Source organism: Furipterus horrens, unplaced genomic scaffold (assembly GCF_987537825.1).
Source record: "Furipterus horrens unplaced genomic scaffold, mFurHor1.1.pri manual_scaffold_2, whole genome shotgun sequence".
Classification (NCBI taxonomy): Eukaryota; Metazoa; Chordata; class Mammalia; order Chiroptera; family Furipteridae; genus Furipterus; species Furipterus horrens.
Window position 1 is genome coordinate 213,918,274 of NW_028327172.1, and position 17,149 is coordinate 213,935,422.

A 17,149-nucleotide genomic window follows, 5' to 3' on the forward strand; every position below is an offset into this window, starting at 1 on the left:
CAAATGTTCTTTTCAAGGCTGGATTTCTATCACTCAGTGAGTCCCACTGGGCATCACCAGACCTCCGTTTTGTTAGTTGGTGTATATTATGGACTGCATCATGCCCCGCCCCCAAACTCACGTGCTGAAGTCCTGAGCAGCTCCCCAGGACCTCAGGATGTGACGACGTTCAGAAATACGATTTTCAAAGAGGTGATTAAGGTAAAATGAGGTCATCGGGGCAGGTTCTAATCCAGTCTGGCTGGTGTCCTTATAAGAAGAGATGAGGACACAGACTCACACAGAGGGACGGCCACGTGCGGACGCAGGGAGGCGACAGCCGTCTTTGTGCCGAGGTGAGAGGCCTCGGGAGAAACCAGCCTGCTGTCACGTGGGCCTGGGACCCCAGCTCCAGGACTGATGACACAGAGTCCTGCTGTGTAACCCACAGCTCTCCCTAATCTGCGCTACACGGAGACAGCGAGAGACCAACGTCACAGCTGTCCAGTATTCTTCGATAGCTACCAAAGTAAAAGACTGTCACCAGGGTTGCCGAAATGCTCCAGGTAGGCACGCGCGTGAAACGTCTCTCCGCGGTGCCTGAAGAGTCCGGCTTGCACCCAGGGTCCGACCCAGAGCCCGCGCCTGAGAGTCGCGCGTGGGCGGGGGAGGCTGGGCAGCGCCCGCCGGGCCGCGAGGGGTTCACTCGCCAGCCTTTGCTGCAACCCAGGACCGTTTGGGCGTCGATGAGAGCACGAAGGACCAGAAGATCAATCCATCAACCTGCCGAATGCAGCCAGATTGGGAAAGGGTGGCACCCAGACTGAAGTCACCAGTTCTTGCTTCTGTGCTGCGGATGAGCCGAGCAAGGGAGCGGCAGACATTCGTTCTGCAGCGAAGAAAGCTCAGGACACACAGCACGTATTCTGTGTGCGTGACGAAGACCGGGTCCTTTTCATAACCAGGATACCGTTCCCCCAGCTCGACCCCCGTGGTTAATGGGCCTGCCAGCTCAGTATCCCTTTATCCTTCTAGTATCTTCTTTCAGCCCATAAAATTTCTCATTTAAAAAAAATTAATGAGTTTTTTACATGCTTGGGATTAAGGACTCCTTTTCCTTAGAGAACACAGAACGTGGAGCTCGTGCGCCCTGACGTCACGGCAGAGCCCTCTGCGAGGTGCCGTTTAATCTGCTCTCTTGTGCAGGCCTCCAAAACCTCTGGAAAGGACCCCCCTCTGGGTGCTGAACCCCTTATACCAGCGAGGAGACTGAGACCCGAAGAGGTTACAGCTTTCCCCCCAACAAGTCCTACTGCTAATGAGGGAGGCAGCAGACACCCCGGGGCGTCTGTGAGGGCGTCTGAGAGCTGTGGGTCGGCTTGCCAGCCGCCTGTCTGCCTCGGCAGGTGCACAGGCGCACCTGCAGCGGCGCAGGTGTGACCAACGGCCTCCAGCTGAGCGGAGTCTAATGCCTATGCCAAGAAGACCCTTTTTATGTGATTAAGGGATCTTCTCCTCCCATGTCGCTTCCAAGCAAGAGTCTCCTTTCCATGTAAACTTGACACTTCCATACATTTACATGCACGGGCATCATTCTGTGCAGGTAACAGATAGGAACTCGCCGATGATAGAATTCTCACAGCAACCTGCGAGGTAGGTGCTGCCACTGGCTCCATTTAACCGACGGTGGAATTGAGGCGGAGAAACGTTTAGTAACCGGCCCATGGTCACAGCCAGTGCGTGGCAAAGCTGGGGTCCCTCGCACAGTCTGAGACAGCGTCGCGACCAGAAACAGACAATCCCCAGCCCGCGTGGAAACAGCCCAGAGCCCCGGTTGAAGAACAGCTCACCCTTACGTGGCGCTTCCTGTGTGCCAGGCCCTGGGTGAAAACTCAGCATTTACAGGGGACTCTTCCTACCTGTCCCAGCGTAGGACTGAGCCAGCTGCAGCCCCTCTCCCCTGCCGCGCTGTGAGCCCTTCGTCTTGCTGAGGAAGGGTCGCCCACCCTCAGAAAAAGAGAGAAGGCCTGGGTCCAGCAGGGCTCCGCCAAGCGCCAGCCAGCTGCCAGCTGCTTCAGCTGGCGTCTGAGTACAGAAGCAGCACCTTTGCCTGAAGGCAGGGAGAACGCAGAGCGGCTCCGGGTCTGCAAAGGCCCTTCGGGCTCCGTGCGGCTCTTTGGCCGTCTTGCACACTTAGGACGGGACCACACGGACCACGCCGCGATGCCCACCTCAAGGACTGACTCTGGGTGTAAAATGAGGTGATGTCAGCAGAGTGCCAGACCATAGAGGCAGGCACGTAATAAGTCTCAGATTCCATCTTTTTTTCTTTTTACGTTTTTTTTTTTTTTTTTTAGAGAGGGGAAGGGATGGAGAAAGAAAGGGAGAGAAACATCAATATTGGTTGTGTTGTCGGAGAAACGCTGGCTCTCCTCGCCGGCGCAGAAAGGACGACAGATCAGCGGGCCTGCCAGCGTGCGCGCAAAGTTTCCTAGTGAGCGGGGGGCAGAGCCGGGGTGGGCAAGGGCCGGGGCGGCGAGCTCGCCCTCGGGGGGCCGGGGCCCTGCGGCCAGAGGCCAAGAGCACCAAGAGCACCATGAGAGCCATGAGAGGGAGTCCCTTGTTCTGAGGACGTACACAGTAGGCGGGATGGGGCTGCGGGAGTTACGTACTGATTGACAGGTAAGGGGGGGCCAGTTTTCCAGGACCTGGGCACGGACACCTAAAGGTGTTAATGGGCTTCTTCCTTTTGGCACCACGGGCCCTTTCCCACCTTTCAGCCCTTGGGATGTCAACAGTTCCAAAGGCGTTGAATTCCAAGACTTTCCTCTTCCCCTGCTCACAGTGTTTCCTGTGATACTGAAACAGCTGACAATAGTATGGGACCAGGCCCAAGACAGCTGAGTTAGGGGGTGAGACATGTCTCCCCCTGCTACTCATCTGATGGTAACAGTTGCCTCTCATGCACCCCCAAATGGGGACCTGGCCCGCAACCCAGGCCTGTGCCCTGACTGGGAATTGAACCAGAGACCCTTTGGTTTGCCGGTGCTCAATCCGCTGAGCCACACCAGCCAGGGAAGATTCTCTTAAATGAGCCCTGAAAGCCCTTCTATTAGCTCTGCACAGCTCGGGCACAGGCAGGGCACAGGCAAGGCACTGGGGCCACCCAGACGAGGTCCCCTGGTGAGGCACAGCATGTCGCTACCTCGGTCTGATCTGTGTCATGGTCACACCACCTCCTCTCCTCTGAATGAGTCTCCCTTCACTTCTGTCTTATGTGGACACACATAATGACTTGTAGGGATAACAGGATAAGCCCCTCCTCCCAAGATCCTCAACTTAATCTCAACTTTCTCACGTAACGTAACAATCACTCTTTGATATAAAATCTGAGTATTACCATATTCAAAATATGAGGACCTATTTTGGCCTATCTGATGGGACTGTCATTCAGCCCACTCTACCCGTTTGCTCAGGTAGCAGCCAAGTATTCATTTTATGCCCACACTATGTGAGAGTCAGTGCTCCATCCTGGGGACGCAGAGCAGACTAAGGTGGGGTCCCTGCACCCGAGGATACCGAGGAAACTGTGACCCCCTCCATGTGCACTCAAGTAGGGGCGAGAGCAGAAATATTTAGCGATCGGAAGAAGAACACCAGCCCTGCCAGCCAGCCAGGCCCCTGCCATTCCTAACCTCTAGAGCTTTCCCCGCTGCGAGGGTCAACGCTGCATCTGAGTGTAGAAGGCATGGGTCAGCGTTTCTGTGATAGCTCGTGGAGGACAGCAATTTCAATCATCACACCTCCCGTTTGCGATCAGTGGCTGAAAACTATGAGAGATGTTTCCTTGCTAAATTAAACTTTGGAGACCGGAAGACAGAGAATTAACCCGTGGGTTTGCTTCCCACTTGCCCTGGCTGCTTCTCGCCTCCCTCCCTCGTGCTTCTCCCTCTTTCTCTTTTCTGCTTTCACCCACACACGTGTGCGCCCAGACAGACTGATGTACCCTCTGGCAGCAGAACGTCGCCTACGGTTGGCACAGAGGGCAGACCCAAAGGCGCAAACAAATCTGAAGATCCAACATTCGGATGACATTTGCTGTCCTCCTGAAAGAAATCATTTAATATCAAAACAAGAGTTTAATTATAATCTTCTAAAAGTCTCTTTCAGGGCCACCATCAGTGGCGGGCTTATCACTCCAAGTAATAATAACCAATGACAGCATGACTGATAGCTCCTTGCCTCGCCTGCTTCCTGCTCCTTGTTGAAACGACAATTTCATATAAAATGTCATCGTGTAGATTATTAAAACAATTAATATCGAATTTATTATTTTGGGACGCTGCTAAAAAAACAGGAATGAGAAGACAAAGCGAGCATCTCCCCTCTGAAGATTAACGCCAGGAAAGAGAATTTCCACTGTGCGCGTGGAGGGGCCAGTTTTGTAGAAGAGTTCGTTCTTCGTGAAAAGTTTGTTCTCGTAAATCACTTTGTGTTTTGTCGAGTAGGAAGAAAGAGGAAAAACGTCTCTACTCTGATGGGAAAAGAAATGGACAAATTTCTGTCCTTCCTAAAGGCTGACGATGCTAGGGTAGAAGTGTCTCGGGGGGCTTCACTGCTCCTTTCCCCCGTCCTCGGCAAACGTGGAAGGGAGGCGCTCAGAGTAATGACTGACATTTCTTGAGCACTCACCAGGGCATGGGGGTCTCTTCTAAATGCTGCATTCAGTCTGTTAGTCCTCACACTGGCCCTCAGAGGGAGGCCCTAATACCACCACCCCTGTCCCTAGAGAAACCAAGTGTCAGAAACTTGTCCAAAGACACACAACTAGTGGGCGGGGAAGGCAGGGCATCAGGACTCCGGAGGCCCTTCATGCATGACTGCTCTAGCTGACCAATTATTACCTCATTGGACAACTGGGAAAGCCCCCGACCTTAGATCAGGCAGGACCTGCTGGGGGGGACCGACAGCTCATGCCATTGAAAACTCTGGGACAGATCCAAGAAAAGGCCCAGAGAGGCAAGCCGCGTACAAATTTAATCTAACCTTTTGGTGGAAAAAGACAAAAGCCAACTTCAATGAGCTTGGGGGGGGGGGGGGGGGCAAGGGCAGGTTTGTTGACTCAGTCACCAGGAAGGACAGGAATGGGGTGGATCTGGGAGCTGGTCACTATCAGGAGACTCATCACTCCACATCTCTGTCCCCTAGAGGCAGGAGGGAGGACAGAGCGCCTAAATTGCAGGTCTCTTGCATTCCAATCCAGTGTCCCCTGAAGCAAAGCAAGCTCCCTCCCAGCAGCCCCATGCTGTCCCCAAGGGAAGGCCCCTCAGTGGCCTGGTGAGGTTCTCGAGCCCAAAGTTGATTGTTTTCACAGCCTGTGACCCTAAATGCAATCATCTCTTGTACAAGAATTTATGTTGCCCCCACCCCGTGTACTCCCCCTGAGGACAGTGTCGATCTCATTACCTGTCCGCTGTCCCTAAGGCCTGCAAATGTACCTGGTGGGCGGGCAGGGGCGGAGACACAGAACTAAAGTGGAATCAGATCATCCCAACTGGGACACCCTTCCTCCAGGCTCTGTCCTCTCTCCCTGGTCACAGCCACAGGCAACGTTGTATCAGGAAAGAACTGAGGGTGTCCAGAAAAACCACGTTCCATTCCTGATCCTGGCCCTGCAGCTGCGTGACCTCTTGAGCAGGCCCGTCCTCTTCTCTGAGAGCTGCAGTTTCTTTGACTCTTCAGGGAAGGCCATTGCGCCCCTCACAAGGCAGCTGAGGAGGACCAATGTCGCATTCAACTTCAGGAGGCAGGTGGAGCACGCTCTCCCTACTCACCTCCCGATATTCCATTTCAGCAAATCAGACACTGTGCCCAGGTGCCCTCAACCCCTGTCCTACTTCTTCCCCCACCTGTACTGTCTCTAACCCCCTGGTCTGCTCACCTGGAATCACCCAGAAGGCAGAGGCTGTTTCAGGTCTGTAGCTTCAACAAAGCACTTGCTGACTCCTCTGAACCTGAAACAATCTTACCTTCCATCACGTCACCTCAGGACCTGATCCGGACCTCTCTAGAAACGTCCAAGGGCAATGATCTGCTGTTTACGTCACAAGAGGCCCCGGGAAGGAAGCTAAATTGGCTAAGAACTATGGGCAGCCGGCGGCCATCAGTGTTTCTGATTACACATCGTCGTCGTCGGCAGCCGTCCGTCTCTAGAGACGATGGTGTAGCTTCTTAAGAGTCTATCTGCACCGCCGAGAATGGCTGTGCAGTCCGACTCGGGAGTGACACGGTGTCTGTCTCCTCCCGTGTTGAATCGACATCTTGCGATGACACTGGAGTGTCCTCTCCAGTGAAGCTGAAGCTACAGAGCCTGGGCAGGGTGATATGGAGGGTCTGCTGTTGCCCATGCAGCAGACCCCCCCCTCTCTTCGCAGCTGAAGGGTCCAAGGGAAAGACGGAGTCAATACAGCTTGGCTTCAGGCGGCACACCTGATTACACAAGAAGTTAGAATAAGGGGGGTACAGGAAAGAGTTCATTGCGGGCCTTTCCCACCAATTTACTGAGTGGAGGTCAATCCTTCATCATCAACATTTTGGTTTGTCACGGGGAGCGGGAAGAGGGCAGAGGGAAAGGGGAAGGGAGGCCCGCAGATTCCAAAGATTCCCGGAGGTGGGGGGCGGGGGTGCTGCTGACTGCTGTGTAATTAACTCGTTTGAATTGCTTACAGAGGGAACCAGTGAAAACAGAGAAGCTTGATTAGGTGACTGATTCTAGGCCCTGCTAGTGTGAGACACTTAGTTGCCTCAGTTTGCCTTTTGTCCCCCCAAGGGCCTTAATTCTGCATCTTATACCATCCGTACCACTCATCCTTCAGAGGACGGGACTGCCACTTTTTTTTTTTTAATGACCTTCTGACACACTTTTACGGTGCCCCCCATGTGTTAATGATCAACCTCTTCTCCAAGGAAAACTTGGCATCTGTACTTTAACCCACAGGCACAAAGGACAGGGCAATTTCCACTCACTCTCTTGTCTGTGTTTCAGAAGTTCGATTCGGTGGAAGACATGATTGAGCACTTCAAGTATTTTCCTATCGTCCTCATCGACGGGAGAGACAGAACTGGGGCCCTGAGAAAGCAGTGCTACCTGACTCGGCCCCTCCCCTCCCACAGGCTCCCCTCGCCCTGGTAGGCCCGCCTGCGTTTCATCTGCAGGGCCCGGGACCCAAGGCCTCTCGTATTTTTCACTTCTTTCCAAAAGTTCTTTTCTGTGGCTTTAAGAAATTACATTTTTGGCACCGTAGAAGAGAAAAACATTCTATAATGGAAATTGGAAACTCGATCGTGGTTTTGAAAGCTCAAATCACAGAAGAAATATATAAAAGAGGCAAAAAAAATCAAACCTAACTTTTTAAAAAAAATCTTCTAAAGAAACAGCAATAAAGACGGTCATTGCACGTACAGAGGAGCGGCAGAGGTCACGGAACTGCTGCTGAAGTGTTGGCAGCTGGCATATGGCACGTCGGGGTGAGGTCCCCAAATCTACGCTCTTTATGGGTCCTCACGTGGCCTTTCTTTATTTCAGAAATGCTTGGACTTGTGAATTCACAATGTCTTCGTGATTCCTTAGGCTGAAGGCGTTGGGGAGTGTTAACTCTGTGCTGTTTGTAGTCCTGGAAATTCAGTTCTAGGAAAACAAGAGCACTTTGTGACGTCACTTGAAAGCCAGGAATCAGAAATGCGTTTACGCTGCTGTGAAATGGCCCGTCTCCAGCAGCTGATTTAAGACGAATGGACTTAGCAGATCCATAGTGAGGGAGTGAGCTTACGTTTGAATGAAAGTATAATTATTTTTAGAAACTCCAGCTGTGGACTCCCACTCAAAGCAAGAGCTGTCCTCGAGTTGGTGTTATGTTGCAGGAACAGCACACAGGCCCCCTGCTCATGGCTAAGAGGACATCATTTTATTCTTGTTTCACAGAACAGATGAGGAAACCGAGGCTCAAGGGGTTGATTGATCTTAATCAGTACAAGAGGAGAGCCCAGATCTTTACCCATTTTTGCCTGGCTTCCTCCCGATGAAATGCTACAGAGAGAGAGAAACAATTTGAAAATACAGTGACACCCTTTTAGTTTATAAATAAACAAACACTGGTAGTGAAGTTGGAAAAAAAAAAAGCGTTCTGGTTGAAATTAATAGGCTAGGACACAATGACTTCAAATGAGTCTGTAATTGTAGCTTCAATGGAGAAGTAAAACCAAAATAGAATTAAAAGGCAAGAGATAGCAAGGAAAATAATACACATAACGCCCAGGACTCTCTCGCTTGGCTACTAAGGAGCAGACTGATCAGAGATGAAGGCGGCGTGGTGGCCGGTCACGCTCAGCGGGGCTTCAGCAGACCCGGGCCAGCACCGAGACGGACCTGGCAGACAGACCCCAGGCTCGTGGGCGGGAAGAATCTCCTCCTCACTCTGAAGAGCTCTGGGGAGACTTTACTGAGAACCCTTATTCACTCACTCACCGGGGTTGTGGCATCCATGCTGTGTTCTCAAGACGTGTCTGCTTCTCCACAAGCATGGTTCTAGTTACAGACAGATGAGCGTCAGGTAGTGGCTAGCATTTTAATGAGGCTTATGTGTTTTAAAGGTTTTATCACCTCCTATTCATAAATGCACGATAGGATGCTAGGAGGAAAAAGTAGACATGGACCATCTTAAGATAAAATGCCCACCATGTTTATAAATATGAAAAGCTCCAAAAAGAAATAGAAAACTGAAGATGTTGACAGGGGTTGCTTAGATGATTGGGATTGGAGGGACCCTGTGAGCTGGGTCTTCTGGAACTCAGATGTCCAGGCAGGAGTTAGAAGAAGTGCCAACGTTTATTGGAAGTAACGCCTGTGTGCACAATAAAGGGGAGGAGGAGCAGGAGAAGGCGGGGAGGGCTTGCAGGCTGTGCTGCAGGCCTGACGCTGTGGGAAGGAAGAGGGAAGAAGGGAGGACGGGTAGGAGAGCTTCAGACTGAGACGCAGTCCGGGGGAGCCTTAGCCAGCCCACTGGGAAGATCCAGGGCAAAGATTGCCTGTGAAGGAGAGTGTCCTGTAGGGGCAGAAATGGCCCTATGTGAGTACAGCACCCAGGCTAACTCACGGCCAGGGGCTGTCCCGGACAAACATGACCTTCATCCCGAAGGCACTCAGCGAGGGCTGTCAGAAAACTTGGTGATCAGCGACTTCTTCTTTCAAGGAACATCCAAGTGGCCCATCTCCGTGTCTGCCAAAGGGACATTCTGGTTCTCAGTGTTGACTGTAATGGCATTTTGCTAGTAATAGATCACTAAAGGATAAAGCTACATAAATTTTAACCACACTTCATTATTACAACAGTTCTCTGTAAAGAGGGCAGGGCAGGTATTCTTAGCCCATTTTATGATGAGAAAACTGGCCTCCTTGGCCAGACTCAGTCATGGCAAGGACCGAGGTTTTCCTACACGAAGTTCCACTTGGTGTCTAGCTTCTCATTGGATCTGTAATGAAAAGGCCCATGATTTGCACTTGGCTTGCCCAGATTCCAAAGAGTTCGGATCCCTCTTCGACTATTATTTCATTTTCAGATGAGAAGTGTGTCTTTACAGGTCACCTCAGTAGAGCAGTGGAATTGTAGCTTTATCTAATTATAACACCTAAGCATTCATGAATACTTCTGTATGATGAAATCATTCCTATTTGGATCAGTTTATAGCTTCCCCGTCTCTCCTAATACCCTGTTATAAGCACTTGTTTGTGTATGAATATGTCCTTGTTGCTAGGCACTCTGGTAGACATTGGAATCATGGCACTGAGTTCAGTGAGAGAAACAGGCAGCAAATACATACACAATAAATAAGGTCATCTAAGTTAGCTTCCCATTGCTTTGTTCTATTTCCATTTTAACACTTATCACTGAGTCCTTGTAGTGTGGCCTCTCTTAGATATTTTTGCTGAAGCCTATTTAAAATGGATTTTTAAAGTTTTCAACCAGGAAATTTAAAAATTTTCAAATTTACTTAATGGGAAACTCCTCCTCTTGGGTATATGAGTGTATGCGTGGTGGGGGGGAGGGGGTAACCACATCATACCTGGTATTAATTAAACATTCGACTCTAATGGCTATAGAGAAATCAAATTTTATCCCATTGTCAAATATAGCCCATTGCTATGTGTGTGTTCAAATACACACACTTTTTACACAATGGTCTAGATTATATATGATTAGCATTATATTCGAGTAGCTATTTTTTCTCATCCTGAGTAACATTTGTTCTAGCTAAGCACATTTACCTTTTTTTTTAACATTCACGATTTACAGCTGTACCAACTTAAATGAAAGCAAAAATGTAATTAAATGTCCTACTATCTCTGTAATTGAGTATTAGAAACAGGAATTTAAAATATAGTTTAATTTTGGGTTTTTTTTGTGCCCTGTTGTTCCTCAGGCCCTTTTGAAATCACATTTAGGATGAATTTATGACAAACTTTCTAGAATAATTTTTGACACACGAGGATTAACAAATGCTAGATTGGGGGGCACAGAAATGAAAAAGACTTATTAATCCCTGTCCCTGCAGGCTACGAGCGTGGCAATACAGGGCAGGTAATTAAAAGCATGCAGTGCAGAATAATGGACTTGGTCATTCTCCCCTGGTACCACCATTGTCCTGACAGGCGGAAATGGATGTGGGGGGCAGGGGACAGTCAAGGAGAGCTGAGAGGGGGAGGGGGCGGATGGGCAAGCCCAGAGCTGAAGAACATTCTTAGAGTAAAGCACAGGCTTTCGAAATAGAAACACGTGGTGGGGCTGTTTTTGAGCACTCCCCTTCCTGAGGGCACTGCTGTAGGCCATTCCGGTCATTAGTCCAGCCATGGCCACGTATTAACTGGACACGTGAACCCAATGGAAACAGCCTCCATGGGGAAAGGACAGGGATTTATTGACTGATTCTGGGGAAATGGGCTCACGATACGGGAGAAAACATACAATTATGTCGTGCTTCAAATCATACCCCCAAACCCATGGATCAAATAGCTAAAAGTGAAAAGCAAATGTGAAATTGAGTCTTGTAGTGATTTTTATGACTTTGGGGTAGGCAAAGAGTTCTTAAAACTAAAACATGATTTATAATTGGAAAGGTTGATAGATTCATTACACCAGAATTGGAAATGTTTGCAAAAGTCAAAGTCAAAAGGCATTGAAACAATCTAAGTATGACCATCTCTCAGTTCGTATATAGACAGATAGATAGATAGATAGGTATAGATATAGGTATAGATATAGGTATATCTTAGCCCTGTTAAGACGTTAAGATGTACAGGCTGCTTGCTCTCATGACTGGGGACTGGGGCGGTGGCAGTGACATGCGGTGCCAACAGACAGCGTCTGTAGTGGAATGGAGCCATCTTTAAGGACAGATAACAGGGAGCTAAGGGAGCAGAGCAGGAGATGAAAGTATGTCTTCTCTCATCCCCATCCCCACTGAGCCTGACAATGGACCCACACAGAGAGAGATTTTAGCCAAAGACTCCAAGAGAGGCCAGGAGGGCGAGCGCCCCAGGTGAGCAGGACAAAGGGGCAGATGAGCCCTGGGCCACCCTGGGCGCGTCCTTCGAGGCCCGCTGGGGCACAGCTGGCCCGCACACTCGGGGTCACCTGACCGCGGCGTCTACCAGCACAGCCGGGGGAACGCAAGTTCAAACAACTGTGTGGCACTTACCACCCATCAGGGCGGTCACAAGGGAGGAGTCAGAGCATATCAAAAAGGCGTGAGGATGTTTAGATGCCTGACGTTCGCCTTTTTATTGTGATAGAAATACCCGACTGTGAGCCTCTGCCTCCCGAGGCATCCATTTCAAAGCCACACGTTGCCGACTGCAAACTGGAGGAAGAGCCAGGGGCCACACCCCTGACGGTCCCCTTTTAGAAAGCCCCAGGGGACCCGGAAGACGGACATCTCTGTGACCCTGCTTCTCGCCGCTCCTGCTTCAACTCCGGACCCTAGGTTTCAAAGTCATCAGTAAGGATTGAACCAGAAAAAGCCCAGCCTCTCCACCCTGGACCGCAGTAAAGGCAAAACCCCAGGCCTCCGTCCTCCTCTCCCTCCCTGCGTGCTGCGTACTGGCCAGGACTTGGCATAAACCCTGTTTTCACCAAGTTCCCCGATGGCTAATAGGATTTGAAGGTGGGGCTAACAGGAAAACCAGACAAAACCACAATGATAGTTGGGAATTTTAATGCACATCTCTCAGAAATAACAAAGTAAGCAAGCAAAAGTTATAAAACTATAGGAGACTGTAGCATCAACTAACAAGAACTAAGTTCTTTGCAGACTAGTTCACACAAATAGAGAATACACATGTTCTTCCTAGTCCAGATAGAACATTCACCAAGAAGGACCACTTTGGGGGACCTAAAATAAGTCTTGATAAATTTTAAAGGACTAGAAAATATATTCATTATATTCTCTGAGCAAAATAAATAACACTATGATGTCTAGAAAAAAATCTCCATGTATTTGGAAATTAAGCAACACATTTTTAAATTACTCATGATAAAAAGAAAAAACAAAAGTCTAAAAATATCTCAAAATAAATGATAATGGAATACAACATACCAAAATGTGAGGGATACAGCTATGCTTTAAATATGATTTAATATAAGCATTTATAACTTAAAAGTCTTAAATACTTATATTAGAAAAGATGCTTCCATAATCAAGAACCTAAGTTTCCATATTAAGCCATAAAGCATAAATTAAGTCCAAAGTAAGTAGAAAGAAAAAATTAAGGATAAGAGCAGAAATCAAGGAAAGAAAGGAAGTGGGGGAGGGAGGGAGGGAGAGAGAGAGAGAGAGAGAGAGAGAGAGAGAGAAAAGAAAGAAAAGAAAAAAAACCAACAAAGCCAAAAGTTGGTTCTTCGAATGATTAAAATTGATAAACGGCTAACTAAAACAGCCCAACACATAAGCAAAAGAAAACAAATTACTAAGAAGGGATGAAAGGGAACACACAACAGACCCTACATATTGAAGGACTATTAAAGCAATAACATAAGTACCCTTATTCTAGTCAGGTTGAAAAATATAATTCCATACATACAACACCAATGGCAGAAGAAGCAGAAAATCTGAACAGCACTTTTTTTCCATTTTTTTTATTGTTGTCCTATTACAGTTGTCCCATTTTCCCCCCTTTGCTCTCCCCTGTCCTGCCCACTCTATCCCCTCTCCCACAGTCAGTCCCCACCCTGTTGTCCATGCCCAGGGTCATTTATCCTAGTTCCTTGACTAGACCCTTCCCTTCTTCCCCCCCTTCTCCCCTCCCCTCTGGTCACCATCATTCTGTCCCTTGTTTCCACGCCTCTGGTTCTATTTTGCTTGTTTGTTTGTTTTGTTCATTAGGTTCCTGTATTGGGTGAGATCATATGATATTTGTCTTTTGACAGCACTTCATTTTTAAAAGAAATTAGAAACTTTCCCACACAAACAAAAAGCTCTAGATCATGATGGATCCTATAAAATATTTTAAGGTTATAATGCCAAAATTACAAACTTAAGAAAACCAAGAAAGAAGGAACGTTTCTGAACTCTTTATAAGGCTAGCATAAACCCAATCATCAATAAATGCACAAATAAGTACATAAACCTGACACAGACAATACAAAGAAAGAAAATTCTAGATTATGTGCCGTAGGCATATATCCAAAAATTCTTAATAAATTATTAGCAAGTCAGTGGGGAGAAAAGACACCCGACCTGAGTAACTCTGGAGCTGAATAGACTGAAAGACTCCGGAGAAAAAGAACTGTCTGCGTATAGTAACATTATACTCCAGTCAGTAAAGTTACTCCTCACACAGGTACATGTATATGTCATATCCCGGGACTGAATGAATAAGATCAGGGATGGTGGGTGTGTGAGCCACCAGAGTGGGAAGTTCCTCATAAGCAAAAGAATCAGGCCACAGTGAGCCATAACCCTGCATTAGGTTTATAGACATCAGTATGAATTCATGTGTCACTTAATGGTGATATAGATAGTTAAACACAGAAATCGTCACAGGTATGTATGTGTAGACGCATGTTAGTATGCGCACATCCAGTTCCAAGCTCTGTTCATTTAGGGAGCCTAGAAGCAATGACCCTCTGACAGGAAAAAAGAAGAAGTGGGAGGAAGTGAGGAGGCAATCTTGCTTATCAGGTTTTTTTAAACAAAAAGCCACTGAAACATACTGGAAATTCACAAATAGGAAAGTGAAGATGTGATCAAGGTGGCATTACAAGTCAGGGGCCAAAAGGTGGTTTATTTAAATAAGTTTTTCTGGAAACACAATTGCCTGTCAAATGAGGAGGGGAAAAAAATATACCTGCATTAAAAAATAAAAATCCCATGGCTATTAAATATTTAAAGATAAAAATATGTAACAATAGTTACATAGAAGAAAATCTATGAAAATATTTTGGTGGCAGTGTTGTGTGTATTGGGGATGCTTCTTAAGCAACTCAGGACACAAAACAAAAACATGGAAAAGAAGCAACATTTGGCTATGTAAACACTTTAAATACAGAAAAAGACTAAGCAAAATCAGAAAAAGAATACACAGCAAAATACCCTTGAAGCGCGTATGTCAGAGAAGTGATTCCTATATACACCACATCACTAACTCCCATAAGTTAATAAGGACAAATAGTCCAATTGAAAATTAGTCAAAGGCTAAAAATAGCCATTTTATCCAAGGGGATATCCTGATGCTCCAGACACATGAAAAATAGCTCAAGTCCCCAATTGTCAGGAGACTGCCAATTAAAGCAGCAGTGAGTCAACTGTTTTTCGCCCAACTGGCGGCAAAATGTTCAGAAGCACGTGACACCCAGTGCCAGCTGGGGAGTGAGGGGAGGGCAAGCCAGGGTTCTGTAAATTGTTAGTAACAGTGGGCCCTACAATCACCACGAGTCTTTGGAGCAGCCTGGGAAAAGGAAACCATCTTAATTGGCTGTAAAAAAGAACCAACTGTGTATCATTTGGGGGTACCGAGCCGCGTAACGCATCCCTCTCAAATGATGTTATCTATAAAACACAATCTTCTAAGTCAGCAGCTCTGTGCAATTTGTCACTGTGTTTGCAAGCAATCAACAGTCTTCACATCTTGGGTTCCTTTTAAGATATATACACAACCCAAGTGCCCCATTTCATCCTCTCTTTTTAAAAGATGTCTTCCTCTCCAGGGCAGATGGGAGAGCGAGCGCCCAGGGGAAGGGCAGAGCGGGAACCTGCCTTGTTTACGTCTTGTTTTCGAGGAGGAGACTAAGACATCAGAATTCTCTACAGCTGGGTGAAGAGTAGGGAGATGTTTGCTGAGTACTCTGACAATATTTTTAAATACCCCATAATCCAAAGGGAGGCAGGACACCCCAAGATGAAAGAAATCCCCATTCCGGCTGTGAGCAGTCTCCCGGCATGAATCAGGCTCCTACACAACCAACCCAAAGTCCTCAGGCCCTAATCTTCATGTTGGATTTTTATTACCTCATTATAATAAATGGAGGACAAACAGAGGTCGCCAGGCATTTGAGGAAACAACCCCCCCCCACTGAGAGCAAGAGAATAAAATGGTCCCCAAGAAAAGAAAAAAACCTCCTTAAAAATTCTATGTAGTATAACCCCCAGAGGGATTAGAGAATACATTACATTCCTAAAATTCTATAGAAAAAATGGTACATCTCTTGGAACATGAAATCAAGGAAATCTTCCAGAAAGTAAATAGAACAGAAAAAAAGGTAGAAAATGAGAGAAGAGATTGAAAGGCAAAGAAGATAAGTCAAGAAGTTTCATTTTCTAAATAATAATAAGAATAATAAGATAATGATGATGATGATGATGATAGAAACAGATACTATAATGAAAACAATTATCAAAAAATCCAGAATTGAAGGACAATGGTTGAAAGGCTATTAACTGCATGGAATGATAGTCGATAGAGAGAGAGAGAGAGAGACAAAAAGGTAAACAGATCAATAGAGAGAGAGATACATCACCACAAGCAATAAAGAGAAAACCTAAAGGACACCGAGAACTGGCGGGGTGGGGCCACGTCACTATAAAACCAAGAGAAGCAGGTATTGTACCAGCATTTTCACCCACACTGAAGCCAAGGAAACACTAGAACTCTGAATCCAAAGGTTTGAGAAAATATTGTTTTCGACCTTGACTAGCCCATCCATGTAAGGGATGAAAAAGATATTTTTAAACGATGTTCAAGGCTTCCAACAACTTACCTCTAACACTTGTTCTTGGTTATTTGAGATAGTCTCTGGGAAAAAAAGGAAAAAGTAAAAGGCAAATCAATAAACAAGTAAGCAGCAAACAAACCCAAGGGATTCCAGCAGGCAGGGCTTTTAACGCGGACAAGAGGAAGGAAGAGCAGCAAGTCTGGTGGGCACAGGTAGACACCCACACAGGTGAGAACTGGAGGCCCAAGCATGTCAGGGAGGAGGTTTGAGAGTTGGGAGAGGGGAAGGGAACTTTTTAGAACATCCCATTGAATAGAGGGGTTGCAAAAGTTTAAAGATGCAGTCATTCCTCGGTATCCAGGACCCCCGCAGACACCAACATCTGTGGACACTCAAGTCCCCGATAAACAACGGCACAGTGTTCACATATACAACCTTGCATACCCCCCGCATACTTGAAATCATCTCCAGATTCCTTATTATACCTGATACAGTGTAAATGTTTTGTAAACAGTTGATATACTGTATTGCGTAGGGAATAATAACAATAAAAAGTTTAATATAGTATCTACAAATCTGGATCATATATACGTGAACTCGGGTCATTAGGAAATCTCATCATGAGGCTTAACAATGCTGAAAAAATTAGAAATCTTAACTCCCACTTTCCTGCATTTTAACCTCAGCATTCCTTTTGCCTTCTCAGTTTGTCTATTACTCGTTGTGGATATTCATTCAATAATACATGGTTATGAAGAAGTGGTTCAAAACTTCATGCTGCTCCCGTCCTGCTGGGGGTGTTGTCAGCTGAGTGAATGACGTGCCAGGCGGGTGAGTGCCTGATTCCCAACGTGCTCATCTGAGCATCACGAACCATGATATGCACTTAGAGCAAGAAGATACATGAC

At 47.1% G+C, this 17,149-nt stretch overlaps 1 protein-coding gene across 1 annotated transcript in view; it reads left to right on the forward strand.

Moving 5' to 3' along the window:
- The window catches only part of CLNK (cytokine dependent hematopoietic cell linker), an 83,442-nt gene extending 75,291 nt beyond the window's left edge, over positions 1 to 8,151 (forward strand). Inside the window, exon 16 of the mRNA XM_090267400.1 lies at positions 7,025 to 8,151. Coding sequence (XP_090123526.1) covers positions 7,025 to 7,171 — 147 coding nt within the window. The 3' untranslated portion in view covers positions 7,172 to 8,151. The remainder of the gene's footprint in view (positions 1 to 7,024) is intronic.
- Positions 8,152 to 17,149: the final 8,998 nt, after the last annotated feature.